The sequence below is a fragment of the Mirounga leonina genome, unplaced genomic scaffold, assembly GCF_011800145.1.
Source record: "Mirounga leonina isolate KUSES-001 unplaced genomic scaffold, KU_Mleo_1.0 Mir_96, whole genome shotgun sequence".
Taxonomy (NCBI): domain Eukaryota; kingdom Metazoa; phylum Chordata; class Mammalia; order Carnivora; family Phocidae; genus Mirounga; species Mirounga leonina.
In genome coordinates this window covers 1,828,726-1,852,983 of record NW_023270871.1, presented here as the reverse complement: position 1 = coordinate 1,852,983, position 24,258 = coordinate 1,828,726, and the positions used below count along the sequence as shown (strand labels likewise).

General features: G+C 40.8%; 2 protein-coding genes across 4 annotated transcripts in view; one reads left to right on the top strand and one right to left on the bottom strand.

The window, feature by feature from the left end:
• The window catches only part of LOC118006346 (S-phase kinase-associated protein 2), a 30,628-nt gene extending 21,375 nt beyond the window's left edge, over nucleotides 1-9,253 (bottom strand). The window contains exons 1-2 of the mRNA XM_034998968.1: nucleotides 9,048-9,253; nucleotides 8,295-8,566 (exon numbers count right to left, since the gene is read on the bottom strand). Of these exons, the coding sequence (XP_034854859.1) occupies nucleotides 8,295-8,566; nucleotides 9,048-9,091 (316 nt within the window). The 5' untranslated portion in view covers nucleotides 9,092-9,253. The remainder of the gene's footprint in view (nucleotides 1-8,294; nucleotides 8,567-9,047) is intronic.
• A 171-nt stretch (nucleotides 9,254-9,424) lies between these two features.
• LOC118006329 (G-protein coupled receptor-associated protein LMBRD2) overlaps nucleotides 9,425-24,258 on the top strand; it is a 40,355-nt gene continuing 25,521 nt past the window's right edge. For 2 of the 3 annotated variants that reach the window (XM_034998941.1, XM_034998939.1), the window contains exons 1-4: nucleotides 9,425-9,760; nucleotides 19,176-19,412; nucleotides 19,672-19,769; nucleotides 21,493-21,588. In XM_034998941.1, the coding sequence (XP_034854832.1) occupies nucleotides 19,239-19,412; nucleotides 19,672-19,769; nucleotides 21,493-21,588 (368 nt within the window). In that variant the 5' untranslated portion in view covers nucleotides 9,425-9,760; nucleotides 19,176-19,238. The remainder of the gene's footprint in view (nucleotides 9,761-19,175; nucleotides 19,413-19,671; nucleotides 19,770-21,492; nucleotides 21,589-24,258) is intronic. The other variant, XM_034998940.1, reaches the window with a different exon arrangement.

Genomic DNA, 24,258 nt, shown 5'->3' with positions numbered 1-24,258 from the left:
TTCCATGAACTAGCTCAATGTCTGATACATTCGTCCATGCATATATTTATTGAACATGTAGTATATGCAGGTGTCTGTTCTACGAAGATGCATAAGGGATGGCCGGCTCAGAGTTTGAGAAACAAACAGGAAATTTCAGTAAAGTATCATAATGGGCTGCAACAGGGTTCATGGTGCTGTGCTGGGTGTGGTGGGAGAGCAGTGATCAGGGAAGCCTTCCTGGAGGAAGTGGCCTCTACTGAAAAATGAGGAGATACGCAGCTGCTCAATGAATGACTACCCACCCTCTCTGGAAGACAAAATGAATCACTGTAGCCCTGAAACGAGGGGTAAACAGATAAAGGCAGATCATCCCTGCTGACCCTGGACCATGACCTGGGGAGGCAAGCCGGAGAGGACCCGGAAGCTTCTCCGTGTGGCAGCAACCCTCCGTCACCACCACAAGGCTCCTCCAAGCTCAGCATGGGCAGAGGACAGAGGCTCTCAAACAGGGCTCCTGCTCCGCCTCCCAAATTGGAAAAAAGCTGATAGTGTTTTCTAAGTTTTCCTTCCATTAATTCTTCTTAACTCCCTGACCTCTGTCGCCTCTTGCCCTGTAGATCAGATTCTAGCAGTTCATTTGGCAAAAGATGACACACTTAGTTATTCTGAATCTAGTAGGCTGAGACTGCACTACGACCCGTCAGCTCATCGGGACACCAGGTGCTTGGCCTCCCCGAGTGCAAGAACTGCAGGAACGCACCTCTGGTGCCCAAGTTTACAAAGCTTGGGCATGTTACTTAATCCCTCGGGCTTGGTTTCCTCATCTGCAGGAACTCGAATAAAGGGATTTATTTTGCAAAGTAGTTCCCTATGAAGACTAAATAATGTAAGGGAAGAGATCACGCAGCAGAGTCAAACTTCCTTTCTCCTTCTTGACTCGTTTTTCTCCTCTCTCCATTAAATCCGTGCCTTTGCCTTTTGTGAGGACCTTTTCTTTTCAATGCTGTTTGGAATTTTCACCTGTTTGAAAACACACCAGGTTTTAATAGGGTTTGGACAAGGGCTACGTGGTGTGATTTACCGAGAGCCCCAAACAGCGCTCTATCTAAGTTTGGGATCCCCAGAAGCAGAGCTGGAGGACCTGAATTCAAATAGTTTATTTGGTAAGTAATCCCAGGAAGAACTGGAAAGTGAAGAGATATGGAAGGGAAGGAAGCCAGCGCGGGGTATGTTAATAAGCAGGTTATGGCCATGGCCAAGTGGAGTTCAAGTCTGCTGGGGACTCCAGGAGACCCTACAGCTCCTGCCCTAGAGCTGTCCCAGCTGAGGGCACAGGGGCTGGGGTATTAATCCACCAACGCCTGTCAGTCACTGGGTGGGGGCTTCAGGGAGCGGGGCAGACATGTTACCTCCCCGCACGCCTGCCCAGAGAGGTGTCAAGCAGGCACATGTGCATGCAGGAGAAAGCCTTTGGCATATAAAGGAGCGCTGAGCTCCAAGGGGCTCTCGATGGGCTGCCACGCATCTACTAAAGACGGTGGGAAAGGAAATTAGGGAGACTTCTTGTGAAGGGCAGGGTGGGAGAAATAAATTAATGAATTTAGTGTTTATTTTATTGGGAACACATAAGAAATCAGAAACAACTGGAACAATATGAGCTAGGTAATAAGGCTTGAAGGAAAACTAGTTAGAGCAACAAAGGCAGAGGTTTGCAGAGGACGCCGAAGCCGGGCACTGAAGCCAGGCCAGTAATACTGCTAGAATGAGGAGGGCCTTGCACTGCAGCTTCTACCTTCATCTGTCCAACTCCTACTCATTCATCCTTCAGATCTCAGCTTAAACGTCACCCTCTCGGAGGAGCACTCCCAGGTCACCATCGCAGCCCCCGGACCCAGACTGGCAGACCCAGTACACGGCGCTATACCCGGCCCCTAGGCAATCAATAAATCTTTGCTGGATGCACTGTACCTTTTACTTTCCCTTCATGCCGTTTGTGAATGTGCTAATTTTGTATTTGTGTGACTGGTTAACCTCTGCTAGCCAAGTAACTAGTACACACCCAGTGCCTAGGGGAGGGCCTGGCAATGAGTATCAGAAAGTGCTCAGCTGGTATTTCACAAAGGAACGACTGACACCCAGAGGAAGCATTCTGGCTTTAACCCAGAGACAGGCAAGATTGCTGCTGCCTCTGAGACCAGTTAGGCTCCTCATCTGTAAAATGAGAGGGCGGGCCTATGGCTCCGCTTCAATAAACATTCCCGGGTGCCGAACAAACACAGCAGTGCTGGGAGCTGCGTGTAAGCCACAGTCCCAGCCCCGCTTGGGAGACAGACTAATCAACAAACACATAAGCTCGCATTTAAAAACTGCTGTTTACTGAAAGCATTTATTCAAGCACACGGACTCGAAACACAGCAACCCTGTGTATTCAGTATGTGTCATTTTACCCATGAGGACATTGGTCTCAGCGGAGTTAAGTAACCCCACCAAGGTGATATTAACTGTGGGGCGGCAGAGCCAGGAGGCAAAGCTGGGGCTGCCCTGTCTGAGCATGCCAAAAGCCCACGCCCTGAGGTGCAGGCGTAGACACAAGAGGTAGATGTTTGGAGGCTGGTCAGGTAGCGGAGGGCGCTGTACCTGCAAAGGAATGACACGGCACTGCTGGGTGTCCAGGGAACGAGGCTGAGGCTGGACACCAAAACCCAGTGCACAAAGGTAATGTCCCCAGGTCAGTATACGAGTTGTCTGTGAGATGGGGGAAGGACTTCAGAAGAAGATGCAACCGTGCAAAAGAGACAAGGTCACACAACCAAATAAGTGGCAGGGTGGGGATTCAACCCTACGTCTGACTCCAAATGATTCCCTTTCGACCACAGGCTGCTCTAACATTCTACGCTCTCCCCTGTCCTGAGTTCTTGATGTTCTACAAGGTTAGGGAAGGTTGAGAATTACACCTGACTTGCTATCAGGGCGAGGGAGGGAGGGCAGGCAGGAAGAGGGAGTAAAACAAAGATGCTGAGAGCTATCAAGTGGGCTTCCAGAGGGAATCAACAACGGCCGAGACAACGCATGGCCTCAGCTGGCAGCCAAGTGCCCAGGGCTCCCTCAGTCTGGCCAGAGGACACTGACTGCAGGGCCCCTGGCTGGAGAGCTGAAGCCTGAGACTGGCCGCTGTCCAAGCAGATGGAGCAGAAGTCTGTCCTCTAGCTCCAGTGGCTGGCATCCAGGCTGGTGATATGCTTAATCTAATTTTACTTGCCATATTGAATTCTCAAAACATCAACCATCTGTTTCCTGGATTCCTAACTACTCTGCTGTCTGGTCTGTTTGCCCGAGCGGATGCGAGAGTCCAGAGCAGGTCTTTCCTCCACTCGCCTCTTCTAAGCCCCCCAAGGCTGCACACCAGCCCCGGGCAGTAAAGGAAACAATTATTCAAGCCCACAGTGGCCACTCTTCAACTGCATGAAGGCAGTTAAACATACTTCAGAGCCACAAACGGGGCGCAAACTGGCCAGATTCACAAAGCTGCTGGTCGTCATCCTTGGCCACTGTCATTTCCACTTCTCCCTCACGTGCAACCCCAGCTGTCCACGTCTGTCACCTCACCACTGCCCATGCCTCAAATCCTCTGGGGAGAGCAGCTTAGGGAAGAGTTTTCTATGCATGAGATCTTCGCAAGTCTAGGTTACTCATCTTACTTGGCTTATTTATTTCCTGGACTATCACCTACACTCAGATTCAAGTTAAAATTCCAAATCTTAATCATAAACAAAACTCTTAAAACTGCTCCTCTCCTTAAACATGGATCAACAAATGATACTTGAAGAACAAGCGGGCACTGGTGCTCACACTTACGGTTTTTTACTGTTTAAGGGTGGGGGCTCACGTTATGTTTGCTTGTGCTAGCTTGTTTGAAGTATTAACAACCTATGCTTCCTTTCTGGGAAACCGCAAACGTTCTGCCATGCTGGGATGAGTTTTCCTTCCTCTGCCCACAAATCATAAGAACACTAGACCATATGAACTTGGTATTTTTGGTTTTTGTTTTGGCTAAGTGGGCAAAACTTAAAAAAGCAAAACACAGCAAAACAAAAACAGGGTCCTCAACGACCCTTCAGTCCAACCCTCTGTTTCCGTAAGAGACTTGCTCAACCCTGAAATGTGGGAACAGCAGTGGAGAAACCATGGAAATTGCGATTTAGAGAACAAGGTATAATATACACGCTCTACATGAGATCTGAGAGCCAGGCTTTTGTCTGTTATGGGCACTGCTGTATTCTTACTCCCTAGAATGTGCAATAAATACTTGTTGAATGAATAAATGAAAGGAAGCTATAGGGCAAAGAAAAGATGCCTCCAAGGGCCCCATAAATATGGCTCTTACCGAGCTGAGCTTTGGGAGCTGTGGGCTAAGATTCATTGGTGAGTCATGAATCAATTTGGTTTGAGCAGCACTGTTTGGAAAGAATGGAATGGAACAGAATAGGAAATTATCTTAGTAAGGGGAAATATAGTTTTGTGAAATTACTGTTTCCGGCACACACCCAGGATTACAACGTAAAATACATTTATTACTGGCTTAAAGAAAAAAATTGGAGGAAAAATGTTTGCCTGGGGACATTAAAAAGCAGATTCCCAGGCTCAAGACATGACTTCTTGAATCAGAATCTCAGGAATTTTGCACTTTGAGCAAGTTCCTTCAGGGATATCAGCAGACATTAAACTTCAGAGTCTCCACTCTGAGAACCATTGCAAGGTCTGGGAATGTCAAGTAGTTTAACAGCCATGGAAAAGCTGATCAACAAATTAGTTCGACAGTGTTTTCATGGCCCTCTTGTTTGTGGGGGGTGGGGGATGGGGAGAAAAGGGACCAAGACAGGCATTTAATGACCACAACAAATAAAATACAGTTGTCCTCTTTGTGCCTATTATTAACCTCACGACTAGGCCACTTACTGCCAACTCCTTCCATATACTCACCCCGAGGGCCACAAAGACCTGTCCTCATACGGGTTTGCCACACAGTTTTTAACTTCCAAAATAAAACGATGACAAGGATTTAGTCACCAGACAGATGTGTGTGTCTGGCATGGGGCCTGCAGGGAGACTGCTGAGTGAAGAACCAGGAAAAACTCACAGCCCAGGGCCTCTGTCATCAGATCGCTACATAAAGCAGGTGTGGCCTCTTCTACCCTAATCCTGGCAGAGCTCTTAGCCACCTGTCTTGACAACTGCAGACAAACTCCCTGGAACGATGATCCAGATACACTGGAAGCCCAGGCTCCTGGAGGCCCACTGGGAATCCTCTAGCCCAGCTGTCCCTCCTCCTGCATCAGTGAATCTACTTCCCCACACCCCACACCAATTAACCAATCCATGTTGTGTGTAATATCACGCACATACGATGTATACAATTAGTATCCTTCTCTGCCTCTCTTTTAGGTAGTAACAAACATAAAAACTTTTTTTTTCCCTCTTCTCACTTCAGACATATGTATTTGAGGGCAATTTTAATCTAGACTCACTGACTGGACCATTTCCAGATCTTTCTTTCTGCAGAGCCTCCACTTGTGCTGAGAGGAGGAAGACTGTCCACGTCCACTGGGAATCACCTGGAAGTCCTTCTGTACCTGGGAAGCTGCACCTGCCTCAATTTGGCACAAGGGGTCCCCTCCTCTGGCCTCCTAGAGCACTTACTACCTGAACTGCTCATCAGATGCTAGTGTTTTAGCCGCCATCTTCTGCTGTGAGCTCCTCTTAGTGTGTATTATCTCTTCTCAACTTGACTAGCAATTTCCTACAAGCCAGGAACCATACCTTCATCTTCTGTAGTGCCTTGCTTAAAAAATGACTTTTTTATTTATACAGCTCTCTCTGGGTATGACTGTGGAAGGACACACAGGAATCACGCTCAACGTTTAAAAGTAATCGGCACTGGACAAATTAATCAAAATCTGCTCATCTTAGCAGAAAGCGTCTTTCACCACATTTGGTTGGTCAAGCACCAAATTGCTAGGGCTGCACTCGAGACACTAAAAATAACATTAACATTAAATTTTGAGAAAAAAAAATTCTACACTAACAAGGTCCGGCTAACAGGATTAAGGACAAAAGAAAAAGTGAAGTGACTTCAAAACGAGTGTCAGAAATTTTGACCAAATTAACTGGGGTTACTTATCACATGTTACGTGCACACAGCATGCTAAGTTTTATGTGCACTCTTTCACTTAATCTTCACACCAACCTATGAAGTATTATTATTCCATTTCACAAAGAAACAAAGGCACAGAGAGCTCAAATAACTTCCCAAGGTTGGTAAACAGCAGAATTAGGATGTAAAGTCAGACCTGTCTGACTTCACAAACCCTTATTGCCTTTCTAATTAATTCACCCCTTCTTGATGTAGATTTCTAGACCATAATCTGTAGGTTCTCTTTCCTAATGAAAGTCAAAACCCCAAAACAACAGATTTTTTTTTTTTTTTAAGCAAAGCAACCAACCAACCCTTCTTCAAAGAAAGTCAGATGGGAGCACACTTATCACTACTCCCACACCTCTTAATAAATCTCTAAACTTCTAGGCCTGACCCCCCCCCCCACAGTTTAATCCCAACACATCAGCGTGTCCTTTTGTTTTTTTTAAATATTTTATTTATTCATTTGAGACACAGAGATAGAAAGAGAGCATGAGCATAGGGAGAAGCATAGGGAGAGGGAGAAGCATAGGGAGAGGGAGAAGCAGGCTCCCCTCCGAGCCAGGAGCCCGATATGGGGCTCGATCCCAGGACGCTGGGATCAAGACCCGAGCCGAAGGCAGATGCTTAACCATCTGAGCCACCCACGCGCCCCTCGGTGTGTCCTTTTAAAAGGTCACATCACAAGTCTGTTCAACACCACCTCTAGCCCTATCTCCCACTACTCTCCCCTTTGCTCATTCCACATATGGCTTCCTTCTTCCTTAAACAAACATGACATGCTTCTGCCCTAGGGTTTTTGCACTGACTTTGTCCTCTGCTTGGAGCCCTCTTCTTCAAGATATTTGCATGGCACATTCCTCACACTTCCTTCATGCCTTTGCTTAAAAAGCTCGCGTCTAAGTGAGGCCTTCCCTCAATACCCTATTTAAAGTTGCAACCCATCTTCCCACCCCAGGACTTCAGTCCCTCATGCCTTGTTCTATATATGATTTTGGCCACAACATTTATCACCTTCTAACATACTACATTTATTATGTAGTTGTTTATGTTCATTGCATCTACTCTCTCCAACAGAAATTTTACCAGGGCAGGAATGTTTATTACGTTCATTGCATCTACTCTCTCCAACAGAAATTTTACGAGGGCAGGAATGTTTAGGTTTTGTTTGCTGCCTTATCCCCAACACCTAAAACAATGCCCCCCACATAGCATGTGCTCAGCAAATATTTGCGGGATTGTTTTAAATGACTTACTGACAAGAAAAACTGATAACCCAAGTCACTGCACTGTGTTTACCCTATGGCTTTTTGTACCCTTGGGGTTCTGCTCCACTCTGGGAGGCACTCATTGACCTGTTTGAGAAGCCTGGGGATGGGGAGCTATCAAAGAGGGAAATGATACGGTGAGTTCTACATTTCAGTCAGTCCGCTCTAGCTCTGGGGGGTGGATCTGTGGAGGATAAGACTGGAATTATGAGTCCATTCCAATATTCAGGCAAGAGATAGTGAGAGTTTGAAAAACACCTAGGAGACAAAAGGGAAAGATTCAATGATTGGTTGGATGCTGGAGGATGGTGGGAAGGGACTGACTGACTGAACAGATAATGCTGCCAGTAATGGAGACAGAGCATACCAGAAAAATCCCACTTGGGAGGTCCCTGGGGATATAAGTCCCTACACTCAGTTTAACATTCACTTTATTAGTCCTTTGACAAATAACTAAAGCAATTATGGCAACAAACTCAATCAAGGTTATAGATCAGCAGAATATAAACAACAACAACAAAAAAATCCTACAAGATTATTGCTTATGTCCCCATTTATCAGTGGCACTGAACTGGCCTTTGTACATGCAGATTCCCTTCAAAGGAAAGAGGCAGGAATGTCTTCTGGGTTAAAATTTCACATGGGTTAAAAGTCAATTGTGCACCTGAAAATATATACCTACCAAGATTCCTGTAGATTTCAGTGACCAGTTGTCCCATTTCTTTGAAAAACGACTTCAGAAGTAGGCAATTTTAAAAGCGTGCCATCCTAAAGATCGCTAAACAAAGATTACCAATAAAATACTTCAATCCGCCTCTTATGTGACCGACAGTTTTACCCTCATACCTTACCTGGAAAGTTGTCTCGATTTAGCTTAGGTCTGCGGACTATCACAAAGTCCTTGTCATTCCCCTTGCTTTTCAGCCGTTTTCGGGGAGGGCTCTGAGGGTGGGCCAGGTTTGAGAGCAGTTCCTGGGGGATATTCTCACTGTCCACCTCCTCCTTCTCCAGGGCAGAGACCCCCATGCCCGACAGCAGTTCAGATGTCTTGCTAGAATCCCATCCCCACGTGAAGCTGGTGGTAACGTTGCTACTCTGGTCGGGAATCTCCTGGAGGTGTTTCCTGCAGAAATGCACAACAGCCCCTGCTTCTTTCAAAAACACACCCGTGAATAATTCAAAGATAGGCCTAAATGAAACTGCAAGTTATGCAATGCAGAGAACTTTCACAGCGTCTCATAGAATTGCTTTTAAATGCCGGCGGCAAGTTTCTAAGAAGGAAAGAGAAAATAACAGAAAACCAAAAGGGCTTTTTGATTTACGATCACGGAGAAGGCCTCAAGAATGTCTTAAAGTGGAGGGAACAGACAAGCGGGAGAGCACAACGATGGAAAACAGTAGCAGGAAAGCTCAATAAGGGAAGGCAAATAAAACCGCACGCTTATCACCGCGCTAAAGTATCCAGCCATCCACTCTTTCCCAAAGGAGCTAAGCAAGTATTCACTTTACAGCATTTGTAACAATATTAGCAAGTAGCAATATTCGCGGCCTAAAAAAACTGAGACCGTTCATTCACTCTCTGCCCCCTTTTGCAATCGGGTTACCTGTGCATGGCGTCCACGGGTTCTGGAGTTTTAAATGCGTACATTAACTGCAGAACTGCCCGCCTCCGGGATTCCCGCTTTGGCGCGCGCGGCGGCTCACGGCCTGCAGCTCCGACCCCCAGCAGCAAGACCCGCGAACTCTAGCAACGTTCCATCCTCGCCGCGCGCGCAGGGCTCTTCTACTCGCTCTCCTCCGCCGCTGCCGTCTGCGGCCCCGCGGCCTGCTGGGAACTGTAGTTTCTGCTGTGCCTCGTAGTCCGGCCGGCTCTCCGATGCTTCCTCCCTTACTACTTCACCCGCCTTCGAGATACCCAGAACTCCCCGCGGCTGCGAGGCTGGGCTACCCACGGGGTAGGCGGGGAAGCGGAAGTGGGCGGTGCTCGGCTGGCTGGGAAATGTCAGCCGCTTGACTGGGGACGGGTTTTCCTTACCCCAGAGCCTGCAGGCCTTTCAGTGATCGTCACCGCCGTCGCCTCGGACCGTAGGTCCCGGATTTGGACGGCTGTGGCGGACGCGGAGTTTCCCGGTCCTTCCAGGTGCTGTCTGGCAAGATCGGACGGTGAGCCTGATGGGGAGAGCCTGAGGCACTTTGGGGTCTGGGGTCTGAGGCCGAGCGCAGGCGGAGATCGAGAGGACCTCGGAGACCCCGAGCAGCCGCCACCGCGGGCCTACGTCCCGGCCACTGATAGGCGGTAGCCAGGTCCGCCGGCCAGGTGAGAGGTTGGGGGCCGCGGGCGTCACACTTGCTCTCCCTTCCGCCGGGAAGCTGCTTCCTCCATCGGGGGGAGAGTGACCCTTGGCACTGGGTCTATGCACAGGATCCTTTCCTCAACAGTAAAATAGGCACTACGGCTTCGAGGCTTATCTCGAGAACGCGCTTGGCCGTGAGGGTCAAGTCAGATAACGCTCGTGAAGGCGTTTTGTAAACTAAAGCGCAGTTCGAACGAGAGGCGGTGGTTTAATTTTAGGGGAGCAGGAGAACACCGTGGTTCCTGTGTGCGGTGGGAAAGCTGCGCATCCCCTTGCAGCCTTGACGAGTTTCAGAAATGCCAGCACGGGAACAAATAAGGTGACTATATGTTTGCAAAGGGCTTTTTAGCGCAACGCTAGGGGCCACCAACGGAGCCATTCGGTTGCTCGTGTTCAACGGGCCACGTCTGGTTGCGTCGCCGTGTAAAACCGAGCTGCTTTCAGCCTATCTCCGCCAAGAAGAGTTTGAAGGCGGTTAGAGGAGGGAGTGTGCCATATTCTAAGGTAGGATGACCATGCGAAATCCATTGTGCACACTACACCATGACTGTGACCCCTGGAAAACAGTGGAAGAGAGAAGGGAAATAAATTCCAACCCTCATAAAAATGCAGAGGATTTATGAAGTTCAGAAGTAAGCAGACAAAAATATTAGAGTATTACTTCAGTATGCAGTATGACATACCTTAAAAAATAGTATGACATACCATTAAAAAACCGATTCGCTTTATGCTGGAATTAAACCTCTCTTGCCCGGGTATGTGCTGGTTTCAGGCTTGGTGCCTAGCCTGAAAAGTGACCACTTCTTGATTAAGGTATTCACGACTCTTTAGTTTTTTTCTTGAACATAAGTGAAATTGGTGTAAAGAAGGGATATGCTCATAACAAGTTGATTTAAACTAGGTCAAAATACTAGGCTGAATGTTCACAATTCATTAAACTGATATTATGGAAAATACTGTTAAATGCAAGTTACCTTTATGTTACTTTGGCTAAGGAGAAAGCAGTTGCCTTCCTTTGAAATCTACATCCTTTTCCTTAAAATTGCAACTCATTAGAGAACATAATTTTGTCTTTAAAAAAAGTTATAGTCTCTTTCAAGAAAGTAAAACAGAGGGAGTGTATACACTAATGGAGGAGAAAGAAACAAGGAAAAAATATTTTAAATGCCGTGATGAGCATAAACAAAGTTTTGAGATACAAAGTAGATCTTATAGATAGGAAGGCCTAATGGGATGATTTTAAATTTAAAGATGAGAAATATCCTGGTAGTAGGATTTAGTAAGTAGTTTCCTAGGAGCCAGGGAACATTTGTAGTTCTTAGAATACTTGAAATAGCGGAATTGGTGGACAGGAGGCCCTCTATAGAACTTCAAAGAAAGCCTGTCAGCTTTGAAAATCAGTCTTCAAATTCTAGAATAGGTATTTTACTAACAGTTTGCCCTGGTAACAAAAATACTTTAGCTTGCTGAAATAATCAGTTTTTTTTCTTCATTATTCTAATCACGGGTGTTCGTTCTCTTTATATAGTAAATAAAAGTTTAAATTGGTACATGGGAGTCTGTTTGATATAAGGAATTGTGTCTATTGAAGAGATGAGATTATCAGCTACATAGATATTGCAGTCTGGTTTCTTCAAGAATTACACTGTGATTGCTACTGATATGGATTATTTTTTTTTCCTGGTTAATTTTATTTATTTAATCTTGCTCAGCACACCCATGTCCCATTTGAGTGAGAGGTATAACTAAATTTCTAAAACTAGAATTACTAGATCAGTACCTAGGACAGATGAATTACAATTTTTTTTTTTTAATCTCTGCAAATGACATTAGAGTGAGTAATTTTTAGTACTCTTTAGAAGCTTGAGGTAGAATACAAAGTGACTTTGTAAATTGGGAAAGTGTTTATTGTAAGAGACAAGATGGTCAATATTGTGAGGGCACAGGAGGGGCAAAAAAAGACTGGAAACTACATTTCACTGTAAGCTATGTGTATATTCAGTAGTATATTAGCGTTCTTTTTGAAAATCACATATGACAAAAGCGATTGTATTTAAATAGAAGAGTGATGTGCTTTTTTTCTTAGTTCCATCAAAGCATGAAATAAATCTTAAAGATTTCTTTAGATTTTTTTAATGTTATTTAGCTTGGGGGAACAAAAGACCAAGAACGATTATATAGCAAGAAGTTTCTACCTGCCAATCAAATTTCAGAAGGATCCTTTCCCTCCATTATTTTTAAAGTAGATCTTTAGATCTCTGTAGTTTAATGCTGTCTGTGATGGACAGATTGGAGCAAGAACAGAAGGGTTCTTTCCCTATTCTAATTTGCTCTATGTTTGCTTTTCTACCTTTCCCACGTAAATTAGAGTCATATATTACCCTTAAGTAATATAGTAGTCTTACCTGGAAGGTGAAAAGACTTTGCTAAATTCTGTATTAAACATGACTTTTCTAGCATTCTATCTTGATATATCTAAAGGAATAATTAATAGAATGTTTCTAATTTGTTCACTGTAAAAACCAAACAAAAGAAATTATTTAAACAATTTAAATAGCATTAAGAAAGTATGTCTGGATTTGAAAAAAGACTGTGTAGTATCCCAATTATAGTTAGGATGAATAGGTTTGAATCCCAGCTTTGCCACTCACTGGCTGTGTGGGAATGTGGACGAACTTCTGGCTCTCTCTGTACCTTTTTCTCCTCTATTAAACAAGGATACTAATAGTCCTTTCTTACTGGTTTGTGTGGTCTAATCTGATAAAGTATGTTAAGTGCTAGCATAATGCTTGGAATCTAGTAAACTCATACTAAATGTTAGCTATTCTTTTTTTAAAAATTATTTTATTAAGAAGGATTCTAAGGATTATTCTTTAATTACCAAAATAAGTCTTATAATCTCTTTACGTGAAATCTTTAAGAATCCATTACAATTCCAGTTGTTTTCTTCTTACTTGCTTACATGGTTGCTCCCTTTTCTCTCTCATGTCTTACCAAAGGTTAAGTACTTTGTACATGTCTGTCTTCAGAAGGGCTTGTCACACTTTGGAATTCAGTTTACCTGGTTGGTTTAGCAACTCAGCTCATTTTTTGAAAATGACTTCAAAAGATATTACAGCTATTTTGTACTTTTAGAGTAGGAGCCACACTGTCTTGGGGAATTCTGTGTATATCCTAAGCTGAATCCTCCCTATACCTGGAATCTTTAAACAGGGAATAATGGTGGTTATATTTGGGAGATTTAACTTTTTATTGGTAGTAGAGAATTGTTGACTTCCACAACACTCACGTGTAGTTCTGATACTTTCAATTTTTCATTATTAAGATCTTGAGTTGTCTCCTAGTTTTTATTATTTCACATATCTGAATAAAGATACGTACTTAAGTTAGCATAGCCCAAGTCTGATGCATCATTAGGTTCTGGCTAGAAATTTTTCATTCAGCTTCAGAATCTTGGGTTTGGACAAAATTTTTGTCTCTGTTCTCTTCAGTTGCTACCACAAATCTTTCCTTTCATCCTTCCTTCTTGTCTTTTCCTTCTCTTTCTCTTTCTTTTTGAAGATATTTGGCGGATGCTTCAAGTTCCAAAATTATCTTAACCTGTAAGTTTTCCACTTAAAGTGTGTTTAGCCTAAAAAACCCACTATAAACCATAAAGTACTTGGGAAACAGTACCCCAAGTCAGTAACATTAACAAGCTAATTATGAAAGGCATTTGAAAGACATTGTATGGTATCTTAATAATTGGTATGGGACTAAATTGGATTTTAAGTGTTTAAAGACTTTCAGAACTGGTATTTTGAAAGGTAGACTATGTCTGGATATCAAGCACTAAAATTAGAATGAATGAACCGGCATTTTGATTTTGAGTAAAATCTACTTTTGCTGCTGTGGTGTTAATGCCAACCTATGATAGCTTTGAATTTCTCTTTCAATTTCTAATCACACGGAACTGAATTTTGATTTGTCTCCAAATTTTTGCATGTTCTTCTTTCATTTTTGCCAGTTAGCCTAAACACATTATTTTAATATTTGAGGAATATTGCTAGAAGTACCACTTTTGTGGTCAGAGGCATATTTCCTCTTTTGCCCTTGAGTATATTTTTGCACAGCTGTACATGGTTGCAGGTCAGCAAATGATCCATTTTAATCCACCTCCATTTTGATCATGTGCCTAGAAGAATGGCATTGTCTTTCTATATGACACTGGTGTCTATAGAAGGTATCTAATACACCTTCTTGACATGGCTCTGAGATGTGTTCTCCCACTTTTCAACAGAGTGTTGAAGGGGTGTTTGGGCTACCTTGTAGACCTAGAGAGGTAATCCCAATTTGTCGAGAGAGGCAAAGGGAGCAATTTCTTGGAGCAAAGATCATTTTTTGTTTTATAAGAATCCGGGTGGGCCCAGGCTGTGGTAACTACAGAGAATGAGAAGCAAAAAGCATTTGGTATCCATTCATATTTTGGGGGGATGGTAGGAGAGGAAGCTATTAGTGTAAAGCTTTGCTTTGAGACTACTGAAGCAACTAGTTATCTTCTAGAAGCACATGATGTGAAGGAGGTGGAGATGAGCAACTAGCATTTTTTGAGGACCTACTCTGTTTCTAGAACTCCTAGTTGGTGTTTCACTTTTGTATCTCATTTGATCTTCACAGCAACCTGTGTGAGGTGATTATTTATCCTCCCTTAACCTTTTAAATTGCATAAAATTACACAATTAAATAAAGTTGAGATTTGGAGCCCGGGTTTACCACAGTATAACAAAACATTTGTATTTTAAAATAGTTGTAACTTTAGGCACTTAACACTGCAGCAGAATTTCTCATTTCCTATTTGCCATGTGCTTTACTTTCATATTACTGCATTGATTTTTAAATAATTTTGAAATTACAAAATAATAAATGTTCATTATTTAAAATGAAAAACACACAAAAGCACAAAGAAGAAAATAGAAATCATCTCTTTACCATTTTATGACAACCACTGTTAGCATTTTGGTGTGTATTTGTCCCATGTGTTTCTTATGTGTACTCCCTTAGACCCCACCCCTGTCCCTTTTGACATCTCTAAAGTGTCCCTGTGGATCTCACCTTTCCTGTAGACTGGGAGAATCTGGTGTCCTCCTTGAATCACTGCCTGCAATTTAGTTTTGCTGTTATGTAGTCCTTGACTTAGGTGCAGGGGACTTGCTGCAGATCCCTGCTCCCGTGAGTCATGGACAGGTTAACAGGATTAGTGATTTATGAAACCCTTGGCTGCTTTTTTCAAAAAGGCAATGGACAGCGATGTGACTGGAGGACAGTTTTAAGACTTCCTGGACTATTTAGTACAAACATTTAAGTTGTTTCTATGTTTTCATGTTTAAATAATGCTGCCATGAAACATTATAGGTAAATCTTTGTTCACATTTTGGGTTTTCTTTAAGTTATTTGGAGAGGAATTTCTAGGACAAGAGATATGTACTTATTTTAAGGTCTTTGGTATATATTGCCACATTGCTGTACTCCCTGGTGGTAAGTTCTTTTCAGTCAGCCAAACCTGAGTTGTCTAATCTTTATTTTTTTAGATTTTAATTAACAGTGATTTTATGAATTTAAGATATAAGTAACTAGATCAGATGGAGGAGAAGGTGCACCTAGCTTTGAACACAAAATTTTTCAGTTGAAAGAACCAAAACAAGCTATAGGATATAGGAGTTCATAAAGAACCTTGGAAAGTGCTGTCATTCTGGACTGTAAAAAAATAATTCCTCACTTGAATTTAGGTACAAGGTCAAAGATATAGACTTTAAAACTATTATTTTCTCATCTCAGATTAGGGAAACCCCAATTTTCTTCTCCAATTTAGTGGGACCCCTAGGCCTAACCTTGTGTCATTAACAAGACAACAGTTCAGCTTGAACAGAAATAGATGGTGTGTTAAACAGAATAATAGACCCCCAAGGGTATCTATGCCTTCATCAAGTGAGGAATTATTTTTTTTACAGCTTTGGTTACTAATATGACTAGATTATCCAGATTTTCCCAATGAGATCAGATGAGCCCTTAAAAGCAGAGTTTCCTCCCAGCTGAGGGTGGAAGAGAAAGTCTGAGATTTTGAGCCTGAGAAGGATTTGAAAAGCCATTGCTAACTCTGAGGTACACAGGGCCACATGCAAAGACTGGGAAGAGGCCTCTGGAGCTAAGGGCAAATGCTAGCTGACAGCCTGCCAGGAAATGGGGATCTCAGTCCTATAAACATAACAAACTGAATTTTGCCAATAGCCTGAATGAACTTAGAAGTACATTCTTCCCGAGAGTCTCCAGAGAGGAACACAAACCTGCTGACACCTTGATTTCCATCTTGAGAATTTAGTTGAACCAAGTTGTGCCTGGACACCTGACCCACAGAAACTATCATATAAGGGTGTCGTTTTAAGCCTCTAAGTTTATAGGAATTGTTTTTAGCAGGAATAGGTGACTAATACACTGAGAATGGGAAGAGATGTAAGCAAATCATTTCTTTATTACTAGAATAAAGGATCCATAATTCTGTTTATTCATCTACAAGATTTTAAAGTACTATGAATCAGACTGAAAAATTGACAACTGTTATAAAAAAATATTAGTAGCTAGTAGCAAATTTATAACTGATTTTGTTGTTTGCTTATGCCCTGTTATTAATGTCTTTATGTATTTCTTTTTTGTCTTAGTTTTTTATGCATATTATAATAAATGTAAAAATGTGTGAATTGAGGGTTCTTTTCAATTAATATTATGGTAATTTTCTAATGTTATGAAATAATCTTAACAAACATCATTTCTTACACTTCAATAATATTCCATCATTTGCTTCTGCCATACTTTAGCATTTCCTTGGTAATCTCTGATATTCAGTCTTTTTTCTATGATTACCATATTCCTTGGACTGGACAATTTCAGGAAAATAAACATCTAGGTCAAACTGTGAAGGGGTTTACAAATAATCCCTGTCTTTACATTTACTTTACAAAAAACTGTCTTACATTTAAATTCACATTGAATTACGTTTTTTTAAAGCTGGATCTTGAAGGAGGTAATGGTTTTCATCAGCACACTCTATATTGAACTATCCACTTAATCTTTTCTTGGCTTACAAATAAGATTTGACTTACTCTTATTGTGATGGTATAGGTTTTTTTCATAGAATATGAAATTTGAAATTTTGAGTAGTAGTAATGACAGTTTTAATAAGTCTTTATGTTGTAATAAGTATTTGTTATATCAATTTTGGAGACCATAACAGGAATTTTATGTTGTCTTTATAGTCAGCATTAATAAAAATAGTGTATATACTGAAGTATAGAGTAAGTTTTTTATTCATTTATTCATTCAACAAATACTTTTTGAGTATCTACTGTATGCTAGACACTATATTAGAGACTTGGGATGTAGTACTGAATAGTCAAGTCTCTGCTTTCATGAAGTCTGGGGGGTAGAGGTGGGGAGGAAGGGGTTACAGGGAGACAATAAATGTAAATATACATTATATTAGGTGGATAAGTGCTTTGAAGAAAAACATAGCAGGATGTGGTGATAGTGATGAAAGGGGGTCGATTTTAGATATTTAAGAAATATGAAAATACTGGTTGAAATGCACAGAGGAATAGAAAGTACTTCTATAGTGAAGAAATAGTGAAGAAAATAGTTTATTATATGTGATTTTTGTTTGTGGTATTCCATGTAAGGATATTTCTTATATGAATTTAAATTTAGCCTGATAATACCCAAACTTTCTTTATTTGTTTTATTTTTTTATTTGGTTGGAGATGTTGGTGTATTTTATTGATTCTGCCTTATTTTATTCTGCATCACAATCTTGATTCTCTGTTAAGATATTAATTCCTTAGAATATTGTAGTCTATGGACAAACAAAAATGCCTAAAATTGATTTTACAAAAGTGAAAAGAACATATTGCATTCAGTTAGTAAAGGTAAATTATTTTAGGGATGCCTGGGTGGCTCAGTTGGTTAGGTGTCTGCCATCGGCTCAGGTCATGATCCCAGGGTCCTGGAATCGAGTCCCGCATTGGGCTCCCTGCTCAGCGGGGAGCCTGCTTCTCCCTCTGCATGCTGCTCCCCCCGCTTGTGCTCTCTCTCTGACAAACAAATAAATAAAATCTTAAAAAAAAAAAAGGTAAATTATTTTATAAGAGTAAAGAGATAACAAACCATTGCTGATGTCTCTATTATCAGCATTTATAATTAAAAATATTCTCAAGTGTATGACTTTATTCAATAATCATTGATAAATTTTTCTGCATTTAATAGTAAGTTTCTTTAAAGAAAATAAGATTTATATAGCTAATGGAAAGTGATCAGTATGCAGTTGACCCTTGAACAATGCAGGAATTAGAGGTGCCAATCCCCTGTCCACTCGAAAATCTGTGTATAACTTTTGACTCCCTGGAAACTTAACTATTAATAGCCTGCAGTTGACCAGAAGCCTTACCATAACATAAACAGCTGGTTAACAGTGTGTGTGTGTGTGTGTGTGTGTGTGTGTGTTTTACTGGATGAACTTGATATTTATTTTGTAGTATGAGTATTTTTTTGTTGAAATATAATTAATATTCAACACTATATTAGTTTCAGGTGTACAACATCATGATTCAACATATACTGTATGTAAACTATATACTCACAATAAAGTAAGCTACGGAAAAGAAAATGTTACTAAGAAAATCATAAAAAAGAAAATAAATTTATAGTACTCTATTTATCAAAAAAATCCGTGTGGAACTGGACCCACACAGTTCAAACTTATGTTGTTCAAGGGTCAACTGTATTTTGTGAAGCAGTAAATAAATAAGAATTTCAAGTTGTTAAATTTGTTAGCCAAGATTATCACAAGAAAATAAAACTGTTTTAAACAAAGGAAATGTTACTTTCAAATGCTCTTTTTCATGCTCTCTCTCCCTCTTTTGGAACATTTTAAGTAATGGGTTATGGATGACTTAGAAAACTTTATTTTAGAAAATACCTCATTTCCTAGGATCTAGTTAGTAGTGTATTTGTATTAAATTTCTATTGGGACTTATAACCTTAAGGAACAAACTCCAAATGACACTATTAAAACTGTTCACATTTAGTATTCTTATACTGTAATATTTTTAGAACTAGTGTAATTTTTATTAAGATAACTTTTTTCCTGAAGATATAATTTATGTGAAATTTTTAAGATCTGCTTTAAAAAATAAGATGTATATTTGAGAATAAGAATTATCCTTTTCCTTTTATTTGTAGTTCAATGTAAAGACTGACGATTTTCCAAAGAATTTATTAGTAAACGAATATTTAGGAAATTTTCAAGTGGTTATTTCCTTTGTTAATCCTGCTTTTTTTTTTTTTCTTTTCCAGTTTACAGATATGACCCAGACCTGTACATGAGTGACTTTGGTTAGTCAGAGTGAACATTCAATAATGAGCGGTGCAGCTTTGGGACTCGAGATTGTTTTTGTCTTTTTTCTGGCATTATTCCTACTTCATCGATATGGAGATTTCAAGAAACAGCATAGACTTGTGATTGTCGGAACACTGCTAGCTTGGTATCTCTGCTTTCTTATCGTCTTCATACTGCCTCTGGATGTTAGTACGGTAAGAGGTGAAACCGAGTTTTGGAATTCAGAAGGCAATTGTAATCATACAGCATGTTTGAGATATGCTAGTTCTTAAGACAGCTAAATTATATAAGGCTATACTGAATATTTTGTATTTAAGTCTTACTTTAGGAATTTGATCATTAAAAAGCATAGCCAGGAAGGTAATTGGTGGATAGGTTGATATCCTCCAGTATCCCTTAAGTACTTGGTAACCTTTTGGTTTTCATTTTTAAACCCTGTGTTCACTGATTTAGACTATATACAACCGGTGTAAGCATGCTGCTGCAAACTCAAGCCCTCCTGAGAACAGCAACATCACAGGATTATATGCACCTGCTACCCCAGGTCCCAGGTATTTGCTTCCTGTTTGTTTGCTGATTTTTATTTATTTTATTTTATTTTATTTTATTTTTTTAAAGATTTTATTTATTTATTTGAGAGAGAGAGAATGAGAGACAGAGAGCACGAGAGGGAAGAGGGCAGAGGGAGAAGCAGACCCCCTGCCGAGCAGGGAGCCCGATGCGGGACTCGATCCCGGGACTCCAGGATCATGACCTGAGCCGAAGGCAGTCGCTCAACCAACTGAGCCACCCAGGCGCCCCTGTTTGTTTATTTTTAAAAATAGGGTAGAGGAGAAAAAATTGCTTTAAAATGGTCAGTTCTTACCATTTGGATTTTATAAAAGTTGATCCTTACTCATCCCCCCCACCTCACTTCTATCCTTTGCTAGTAGACTTTTAATTACTTTGTATTCTATTTAAATTTAAATCTTAAATAAATTTTAAATATTTATTGGTGCACAAGGCCTTTTAGTAGACGCTAAGGAGAAACTTGGAGAAGACCTGATTTTTTTAGCCCTGGTTCTCTCTCTTACTAAGAATGTGACTTCCAGTGGCTATTTTTTTCCTCAGCCTCTCTCTGGTCTAAATAAATGAGGCATTCATTTTCTCTTTTACCCGATTTACAAGGTTGTATAAAGGGTAAGGAGATGATTCTGTATGTAGGGTGTTCCTTTCATATCGTGCATTCTTTGAAATCACTATAGTTTTATTTTTTATTTTCACTCTTAAGGATTTTATTTTTAAGTAATCTCCATACCCAAAATGGTACTCGAACTCACAGCCCGAAGATCAAGAGTTGCGCCCTCTTGACTGAGCCAGCCAGGTGCTCCAAAATCATTTATAGTTTTAAACTGAGAATAAATAAAGTTCATGTTATCGAAAGGTTATGTTAAATTCTTATCGAACTTCCAAGTAAAAAACTTTAATAAATGTTGACTATAGCTTTTACCAAGGCTTTAAGCAGTGTTTGCATGCTTCTTTATGCAGCTTTTATTATTTTTTTCAATCTAACCTGAGTAAGGGTAAATTTGAAAGGTAGATGTTACTCTCCTTTTTAGCACATTAAAAATCAGACATAGATCAGCAGCCGTTGTGAATGGCTAGAAGCTCCTGGACTAAATGACATCCTCACAGTCTAGGAAGACTATCAATGGAGGAATCTATGGTCAGATATATATATCTGCAGAAAGTTCAAACAATTATGTGCAAATGCTGGCATCTCTCTCCATGGGAGCCATCCTACAGTGACTGAGTTTTAAGGCTCCAGCTTCAGGAGTTAATCACCTAATGTCTTTTGCCTCCCTATTCCCCCCTCCCTGGAAAATAACCAAGGCAACAAATGGGGTGTGTATTTTATTTATTTTCTTTCTTTTTTTCTTTATCTTATTTAATTTTTCTTTTTTTTAGGGGGTGTGTATTTTAAAGGTAATCAAATCAGATTTAGTTTCATGATGCTGTCACATTATCAGTCTATTAGGTGAACATTATGCCCTCTTTTTACTCAAGAACTAAAAATACACTGAAAGTTGAAAATTTAAATGGCATTCCTTTGTTTCCCTTCTGTGTGTTTTTTTAGTTTGATAGTCTGCTTTGGATTACTAGTTTTCTGTGAAATTTTAGAAGTTAGAATCAGTAACTTAATATCTGAATGTAAATGAGCTTTGCATGCATAAATTAATTGTATAATTTAAGTCGTCATCATTTATTAATTGGCTATAAATTGTTATTAAACAGCCAGCATCCATGTTTCATGCCATGGAGCTACATTCCTGATGGAATCATGCCAATTTTCTGGAGGGTAGTATATTGGACATCACAATTTTTAACATGGTAAGTGGCAGTGGAGGATAAAAAGTTCTTTAAATTTTGGCTAAAGTAAAAAGAAAAAAAAAGTATGCTTTCTTCACGAAACTTCATCTTTCAGAATTCAAGTGTTACTTATTTTTTTCTTTAATCTGTATATTCTATTTTCTGCTCATTCAGTTCTCTCCCATCTTAAAAGAAATGAAAAGAAGAAAACAAGGCAAACGAGAAATAGAAAAGAGAAACAAAAAATTTTTCCTGTCACCGTTCCCCTCCAGTTAGTGCCTTCTCTCTTGACCTTCTTCGATTCAATCTTCTTCTAGTCCCAGTTTTACATGAAACTGCTCTTGCTAAGGTCATCATTGTCTCCTGGTTTTCTTTCTTTCGTCTTAGCCCAACCTGCTGAATTTCCTTCATGGGTTCTATTTCTGTGGCCCATTTCCTAAATGTTGGTGTTCCCTAGGGTCCGCTCTTTGGTCATCTTGTTACCTGATCCTCCCTGTATAGCTCTAATTATAGCTATAGTCCCGATGTATTCCATATGTTTCTACCCATTATAGCTTTGTCTTCTTGTTTGTTTGTTTGTTTGTTTGTTTAAGAGAAGGGGTGGTGGGAGAGGCAGAGGGAGAGGGAGAGAGAATCTTAAGAAAGCTCCATTCCCAGCGCGGAGCCTATCGTGGGGCTCGATCTCACCACCCCGAGATCATGACTTGAGCCAAAATCAAGAGTCAGAGTCTTAACTGACTGAGCCACCCAGGCGCCCTGAAGCTTTGTCTTTCTGCTGCGCTCCAAACACATTATTCACTACGTACTGAGCATTTTAGATACTCTGCAGGTAACTAAGCTCTAAAACTGAAGCTAGTGAACATCGCATGAGAAAAATCACACAGCAGAGTAGAGTAGCACCCCTGTAAATTCATGTTCATTGAACTCATCTGGGCCCTCAGCATTGCCAGACTTTCCTCCTTTGTGTCTCTAGTCTGCTTGCTCTTCATTCTCCACAGCAAGACTTCAAACCTCAAACCTCTACTGTTCTCTTTGTGGCTCTTTCTCTCTCTTTTACGGCCTAGAATCAGTCACCTTCTCCCTTGCAGAGGACTTTACTTTCTACTTCACAGTGAAAATAGAAGTCATCAGATGGCAGCTCTTCAGCCTCTCGCCAGCACACCTACCAACCCGTCCTTTTCCCTTCCTCTCAAAGAATGAGTCACTCTCAAAGTGACTTCAGAGTGAAATCCCTCTTCCTGAAATCTGGACCCATCTCCTTCAGCTCTTGTTATCTATGCCTGCAGCTTCCAGTTTCAACAAAGCATACACAATTCTCTCATCCTTTTAAAAAAAAGAAAGAAAAAAAACAAAAAAAATCTCTCAAATGCAGCCCTTTCCGGCTTCCTGGCTTCTAACCTTATTGATCTACTCATCACAGCTTAATTTTTGGAGGGAGACTTTTTTCTTGAAGTATAAATTGGTACAGAAAAGTGACAAATTGTGTTTAGTTTTACTTTTTTCAAAGTGAATACACCTGGATAACCAGCACTCAGGTGGTATTATAGAACATTAACAATGTTTATGCTATATCTAGAAGCTTCCCTCATACCCCTCTCCCAGTCATACCCTCCCAAAGGTAGCCGTGGTTCTGACATCCATCCCTATAGATTAGTCTTGCCATTTTTGAGCTTTGTAAACATGGAGTTACATGGTATATATTTTTCTGCATCCCTTTTTTGGCTCACAAATTTGGAAGATTCATCTATGTTGTATTGTGTGTATCAGTATTCTTTTCTTTTTCATTTCTGGAAAATATTCCATGATATGAATATGCCACAGTTTATCCTACCCAGCCAAACTTCTCAAGTGAATTGTCTACATGTACTGTCTTCATTTACTCATTGCTCACTCTTTCCTCAACCCATGGAATCCTGTTTTCTAGCCCCACTTCTCCACTCACATACAAGTCTTCATTGACTTGACTTCTTGGCAGCATTTGATTATTGTTTTCTCTCTCCACTTTGAAACACTTTCTTTTCCTGTTTTCTCCTCCATATGCTCCTTGGTTTTCTTCCATCCCTCTCTGCTGTTCTGTCTCTGTGTCCTTTGCAGGCTCCTCCTCCTCCTGTTTCTCTCCCTCTTCTTTAAAAGATACTCTTTCTCAGGGCTTAGCCTCAGCTCTTTCCTTCTGCTTCTAAATCTCATCTACCGGTGTCAGGTCAGGTCAGTTCCACCCCTCTCTTGAATTCTGAAGCTGGATAGCCAACTACTTCCTGTGTGGCTCCTTTGAGATGTGTCCTAAGTACTTCAATTCAGTGGATTCACAGCCAGTCTTCTCGCCTCCTGCTTCTTACCACATCGCCACCCCTTACCCTCTCCCACGTAGTCCCAGTTTTGTTCCCTTTCAGTCCATTCTTCCTGCTGAAGCCTTATCAGTCTTTAGAAGACTTCAATTTGATCATGTCTCCTGTAAAGAAAAAGGTTCCTCGTCTGAATGCAGTCCAAAGGCTTCACAAAGACTTTAAAGGCTTTTTTTTTTTTAAGATTCATCATAAGTCCCTCACACTGTTGTACTCTCTGCTGGTTGTTGTGACCAGAAATGTGCTTTGCTCTCTCCAAAATTTAGTATTACAAAAATACTCAGTCATATTAGAGTTTGTTCAGTATTAATAATTACTCAAGATCCTATTTATTTGTGAAAAGAACTAC